This window comes from Euphorbia lathyris, chromosome 3 (assembly GCF_963576675.1).
Source record: "Euphorbia lathyris chromosome 3, ddEupLath1.1, whole genome shotgun sequence".
Classification (NCBI taxonomy): domain Eukaryota; kingdom Viridiplantae; phylum Streptophyta; class Magnoliopsida; order Malpighiales; family Euphorbiaceae; genus Euphorbia; species Euphorbia lathyris.
The window spans coordinates 67,820,584-67,827,195 of record NC_088912.1 but is presented as its reverse complement, the minus strand read 5'-3'; the positions used below and the strand labels follow the sequence as shown (position 1 = coordinate 67,827,195).

Genomic DNA, 6,612 nt, shown 5'->3' with positions numbered 1-6,612 from the left:
GATAAATGATCTAATAATGAAAGATGAGTATTCAATCAAAGAAGATGGCCTCCAAAGTAACAGGAAAAGGAGTTAGCTAAGGAGAAATGAGTATATGGCTATATGAAAATCCAAACTTGTATGATGGTCCCTCCCGTTAATAATCTTTACTTTGAAAAGTTCCATCAGCAACATAACAAAAAATAAACCATTAACCCATTTTGCCACTGATTTTTAATTAATCCTTGTTTATCGGGCTCTCTTTATTTAATTAATAGTAATACACACAGCACAGCAGCATTTTTCTCGAAAATGAAAAAGAGAGTAAAAGAGAAAAAGGTTGAAGAGAAGAGAAGAGAAGATGCTTGCTACTGCCACCACATAAAAAAGAGAGTTTTTAATTTTCATGAAAAAGGTTATGTTTCGTGTTAAAGAATAAACCAGATTATGTTAAGGATGAGAAGGTAAGGTCACTGACAAGTAACCGGCTGCAGGCAGTTGTCGGCTGGGAGTGCGGGTTCAACGCCGCACTAGCCTGCTAAAACAGGCTGCACGCGAGCTGACCGGCTAATTGGACAGAAGGTCACCCCTCCCATTTTCTAACCTGATATGCTCCGGTCTATACCCCACATTCACCTTGATTACCCACACTCTCCCACTCTCCCCCATCTTGCGTCATTTTCACAAAAACCTATTGTATTACTATTATTTTTAATTACTATAACTAAACTTTACTATTGTCATAAAATGGTCCAAACTTATTTTTAATTGCATATAAATGATTTGAATAGCGGAATAAGTCTTTAATTATTTAGAATGAAAAAAAAAACCTATAAATTAGGTTTAAATGTTCTTTTTCTCTCTTTTACCATGCTAAAAAGTTGGCTGTAGAAAGAAGATGCCCAATGCTTAATTTGTTGAGAGTACAATCACATTCCATAAATGAAAATTGAAAGATGAACAGAAATAGTTTCTGGCAACTAGAGTATGCCAACACTTTCGTACCACTATTTACGCCCTTGAACCCATATACGTTTTGTTTTATTAATCCATTCATTCTCTTTTTATCGGTGTTACCTTTCATTAAAATTCAAATTTTAATATTACTCTAAGTTGAAAACATTAAAGATAAAATTTTACTCATTCTCTTTTTATCGGTGTTACGTTTCATTAAAATTCAAATTTTAGTTATTTGTTACTTTTATATTTGTGAGATTTACTTCTTCAACTCCATCCAAAGTACAATATAATAAACTAATTATAAATGCACTTAGTTTATTATACATAGAAAATTATCAAAATTTTAATTAGATTGATTCCGTTAAAATATTTTATTAATGAAAAAGAATAAAACAAGATTTCCATTTCCTATGTTGTAATTAATTAATGTATAATTGCAATAATGTTCACTAGAATTAATAAATTTATATTTTATTTAATTAGTTAACTCTATGTAGTTGTCACGGATAAGGTGAACATTAGTCTATATAAATTATAATATTAGTTGTTGTATGTATGAGGCTAAAAAAGTTAAGTTTATTTCATCAATTACCTATAAAAGTATAGTATTATTAATTTAATTGGAAGAGATTCCATATGTTGTTGGGATAATAGAATTATATATTAAAAATGGTTTATTTGAATACATATTAACTATTATAATTAATTATTATTATGATAAAAGAAAAAGGGTATGGAAATGGCGTGTGCACAACAGTAGTAGTGGTAAGTGTAAGAGCATGTATGGAATGGAATAGTTAATAGAAACAAAAATCCCTTTACAAAAAATATCTATAAACAGAAGAAACAGACACTATAAATACAGCTCAACTCAGATAGGTAGCTAAAACCTCTCATTCAAAGCAAACATATAAATTTGGAATTCGAATAAGGCAGGCAAAACGGGTCTACCTGTGTGGATGCTTGGGTTGGGTGCGGATCGGTTGCGAACCGATATGAATCGTTCACTTGCACTACTCTTTCACCAGGTCAGCTCAACATTAATTAATTAATTAATTAATTAATTCAATTTCAGTTTGATTTTGATTTTGTTTCCAATTAATAATCATGGTGAATTATACAGGGTGTGCTGGATGAACAATTCTTGCAGCTACAGCAGCTTCAAGATGAAAGTTCTCCCAACTTTGTAGCAGAAGTCGTTAATATTTACTTCCACGAGTCTGAAAAGCTCTTAAGGAGTCTTCGAGGATTATTGTAATCATCCTTTTCATCTTCACTTTTTTCTAATTATACACTCAATTCAAGTAGGTGAGGCGTGCATTTTCTAAATTATGACATGCAGGATGGATAGAGAGTTGTTAGATTACAAGAAAATGGGAATTCATTTGAATCAATTCATGGGAAGTAGCTCAAGTATTGGTGCCAAAAGAGTCAGAAATGTATGTGTTGCATTTCGAGCCGCTTCCGAGCAAAACAACCGTGCTGGGTGTTTGAGAGCTTTGGAAGTGTTAGAGCAAGAGTACTGTTACCTGGAGAGTAAGATGCATGAATTATTTCAGGTAAGGTACCTAGGCTAAGACATTCACTTTTTAGAATAGAGATTATTTTATATACAAACTAACTTTGATGTTTTTATGGTGTTGCTACAAAAACAGCTTCAGCAGCAGAGAGTGCTGGCAGCTGGAGTTAGATACCCAATGCACAACTAACATAACATAGGCCTGCCATAGAGAAGAAGATGCTGGATACTCTACTTAATGTAAACTTTTTACTCTCATGTTGGATTTCAAGCAGACATCAAATATAAATTCAATTTCGTCTTTTAATTTATGAGTCTGTAAAATCAGTTTAAAGATAAATATCAAAAAATCAGGTGAGAATCTTTAACTGTCTTAAATCAGTCATAGAGGAAGCATTTTCAACTTTCTAATTTGGTTTCCTAAAAGTTCACTTCAAACTTTATCCCCTCCAAATACTTCCATATTCTCTTCTTATCACCTCATCACTCTTCACTTTTCTCTTTCAACACTTGTTCAAAAAATATGGGTAAAAAAGATAACCATGTGCTCTTTTTTGTAAACTCGTACTTTAATGATGTGATTATTTACCTAAAAAAAGCCATTTAGAGTAACTAAAAAAAAATAACTTTACAAATTAATTAAATTTGAGTAAAAATATGACTTACCTATCATTTGACTGTAATCTACACAAACAAAAAATCAATATTTACAAGTTTTTAACTTATAAGACGAGTTTATAAATTTATAAATTGGGCAACCTACATTATACTTTAAGAAAAAATATAAATATAAATTGTAATGTGATTTTGTGGACGGCTCTGCTTTTGGCACTCCAGGCGAGGCAGGAGCGGGAGGTATTTTTCGTAACTATCGAGGATTTTCCAAAGGTTGTTTTGCTTTTTCTACCTCATTTCTTTTGCTTATATGGCTGAATTGAGAGCCGCTATTTTCGCAATTGAACTTGTTTGAGAGAAAAATTGGCACCAGCTTTGGGTTGAGTCAGACTCAATGTACGTTGTTTATCTACTTAGACATCGTTCCATGGATGTTCCTTGGAGTATTCGTCAAGAGTGGTTGCATTGTCTCAACATTTGCTCTAGGATGAACATTCTTTTTTCTCACATCTTTAGGGAAGGAAATAGAGTTGCTGATGCGCTGGCTAAGTTTGGAGTCAGTGATCAATTGGTGGCCTTCAGCTCTTGCTTTTTGCCACAGGTTTATCAATGATGACATTTGTAGTACTTCTCATTTGCGGTTTTTTTGACTTTCCTAAACTTTTCTCCTCCCCCCTTCTTTTGTTTGTTCTCCTTCTTATTCTCTTGTTCAAACACTTATTTTTTTTTCTTTTATTAATATATTACGGGTTTGTCAGTTCTTGGGGCGATGGAGGCACCCCGCCCAAGTTCTGTCTCGTCCCAATTTCTATCATACAAAAAAATGAATAACTCCTCCAAATTTCACATTTTACTGTTACAGTAAAACATCGATAAATTAATATTTGATAAATTATTAATCTCGATTAAATGATAATTTTCTCCAGTCTCAACTTAAGCTAATAGGATAAAATAATAACTTCACTAAATGCATAATAAGATAGTAATTTAAAAAATAAAAATCATTGAGGCTCACTAAAACTATAAAAAAAATTCATTAAATACGTATAAAAATTATATATATAATTCATAAAATAAGGTACTTTCTAAATAATTTTTATTTGAACTTTTATGTTTTCATAAAATATGTAAAAATAGAAATTGTTTTTTCTTTTCATGCAAACAAAAATTAATTTCATCTTTAACTGTATGGAGGATCTAAACTATGACATATACTTCTCATTTTGAAGCAAATAATTTGTAAACTCTATATTATGCACTTAAAACAACGCTTAATGTATAAGTTTTTTCCTATTGGCAACCTGGACTTTTAAAATAACTTATCACACACATATAACTGGTTTTAAAAACCTATCACGCACTTATAGCTGGCTTTAAAAACCTATCACATACTTATAGTTGGCTTATTCAGACCTCTTGCACACAAAATCGTTGATCAGCCATCTTTAACAGATGAGTGACATATAACACGAACTTACACGTTTTTCTTTTTTCTATAGCACGCACATGACATCTCATCTGTTAAAGATGGACGGTCAATGATTTTGTGTGCAAGAGGTCTGAATGAGTCAACTATAGGTGTTTGATAGGCTTTTAAAACCAATTATAGGTGTGTGATAGGTTATTTTAAAAGTTCAGGATGCCAATAGGCAAAACTTGCCAAGTTTAAGGGTATAAATATGCATTAAGCCCTTAAAACAATTTACAATACTTTATAACAGTGGCGGAGCCAGAACCTATAGGTTGGGGGGCTAAACCGTCGACAAAAAATGCTACTTCAACATATTTATAAAAATAAAAAACAATATAAAAGACAAATTATATCATAAAAATGAGAGTAAAAAGTATTTGTGTACCTATAGTAAGAAAATTAATACGTTTTTCCTAAATAAAATAAATAAACGAAATTAATCCCAACATAGTAAATAAATCATAATTTCAATTAAAGTAACTAGAAATATTAAATTATACTCTAAATTAGATATATTAAATTATACTCTAAATTTAAAATCTCTAAATTAATCAGAAATCCCAAAATTAGTTGTAATTACTAAACAATCTCTAAACAAACAACATATTAATAGTCTTCTAAATTAGAAATCTCAAAAAAAAAAAAAAATCCTCAATTTAACAATCCCTAATTTAGAAATCATGAAACTAAACCTATAATAAAATAAAGAATCAAAAAATAAAAAAACTTATTTGAAGTTGAAAATTGAGTGAGATAGAAATGAATTGATCAATTGAAATTTCCAAATAAAAATGGAGCAATTTGGAAAATTATCCAACCCCCTCAATATTTTTTTTTTAATTTGGGTTTTTAAAAAATAAAGAGATAGGAAGGGCATTTTGCCCTTTCCCATCTCTTTATTTTTTAACCCTGAACAGTCCAAAGCGATGTCGTTTTGGACTGTTTAAGGTTAAAAAAAATAGATGGGAAGGGTACGATTCTTCTTTTTCTTCAGTCGCTGTAACCATGACGGCTGCTGGTGGAATCAGGGTTTAAAACCCCTATATAGGGGGTTTCTGGCGGGACCGAAGGGTCGGCCGCCCCTCCCCGTCCCTGTCTCCACCTCTGCTTTGTATTCTAATATATATATATATATATATATATATATATATATATATATATATATATGCATTTTATTTTGAATCACTCTAACTCAAAATTAATTAAATTCTTTTTTGGCAATATTAATAAACTTAAATATACATCATTAATTAATTATTTATTTATTTCTTTTTTCTTAGTTACCGAAAAAATTAACTGTTTAATTTGAAATATATAATGTATAAAATAAAAATTATTCTATAAATTAATAAAATATTTATTTATTGATAAAATATAATTCATATAAGATAGATCATAAGAATACGTAGAGGTTTTACTATATTATTATTATTAAACTAATTAATTGTTATTTTTTTTTACAACCAAAGTAGCATATATTAATAATCAAGAAGAAATATATTACAAATAAAATCAGGGGTATAGAAAACCACTCACCCTGATGTAAAGGTAAAATACTACTTCTAGCTAACAAATGAGCAACAGAATTTGCGGAACGACAAACAAATCGAATAGAGCAGTTAGAAAACTCGTTCAATGAAAACTGACAATCATTGGCTAAGGCGTCAAAAGGAGATGAAGCCTCTAACGGGCGGGCCATAGACTGTACCACGATCAAAGAATCTGATTCAATGATTACATCCTTACATCCACGGTCTTTGATCCAACTGAGAGCTTCACGGACCGATAGCGCTTCAATGAACGATGCATCCTGATAATTCTGCAAGGTACCATTTTTAGCTGCAACAAACCGACCCAATTCGTCCCGAACGATACACCCAAACCCAGCCACATACTCTTCCGCAAACGAAGCACCATCCACATTCAGTTTTGGAAAACCTGCAGGAGGACGTTGCCACACCGTTGGGCTCGGCACAGCCGGACTGCCTGAAGGAGAAGCCGACGTCTGCGCTCTCTTCCAGGCCTGCAGAAAGGAACCGAACGAATGGTAGAGGAACGAGGCTTGTGA

General features: G+C 31.7%; 1 protein-coding gene across 1 annotated transcript; it reads left to right on the top strand.

The window, feature by feature from the left end:
* Nucleotides 1–1,898: 1,898 nt before the first annotated feature.
* On the top strand, nt 1,899–2,648 carry LOC136221653 (pseudo histidine-containing phosphotransfer protein 6). The gene is made up of 4 exons (XM_066009060.1): nt 1,899–1,967; nt 2,063–2,193; nt 2,282–2,498; nt 2,595–2,648. Exons 1-4 carry the CDS (start codon nt 1,899–1,901, stop codon nt 2,646–2,648), a joined length of 471 nt encoding a protein of 156 aa, XP_065865132.1.
* The last annotated feature ends 3,964 nt before the right edge of the window (nt 2,649–6,612 follow it).

Excerpts from the sequence above, each read along its gene's own strand:
- LOC136221653 (XM_066009060.1), top strand. The coding sequence starts at position 1,899 with ATGCTTGGGTTGGGTGCGGATCGGTTGCGAACCGATATGAATCGTTCA. Across the intron at positions 1,968-2,062 it reads TTGCACTACTCTTTCACCAG|GGTGTGCTGGATGAACAATT; the intron begins GTCAGCTCAACA and ends TGAATTATACAG. Across the intron at positions 2,194-2,281 it reads AGGAGTCTTCGAGGATTATT|GATGGATAGAGAGTTGTTAG; the intron begins GTAATCATCCTT and ends TATGACATGCAG.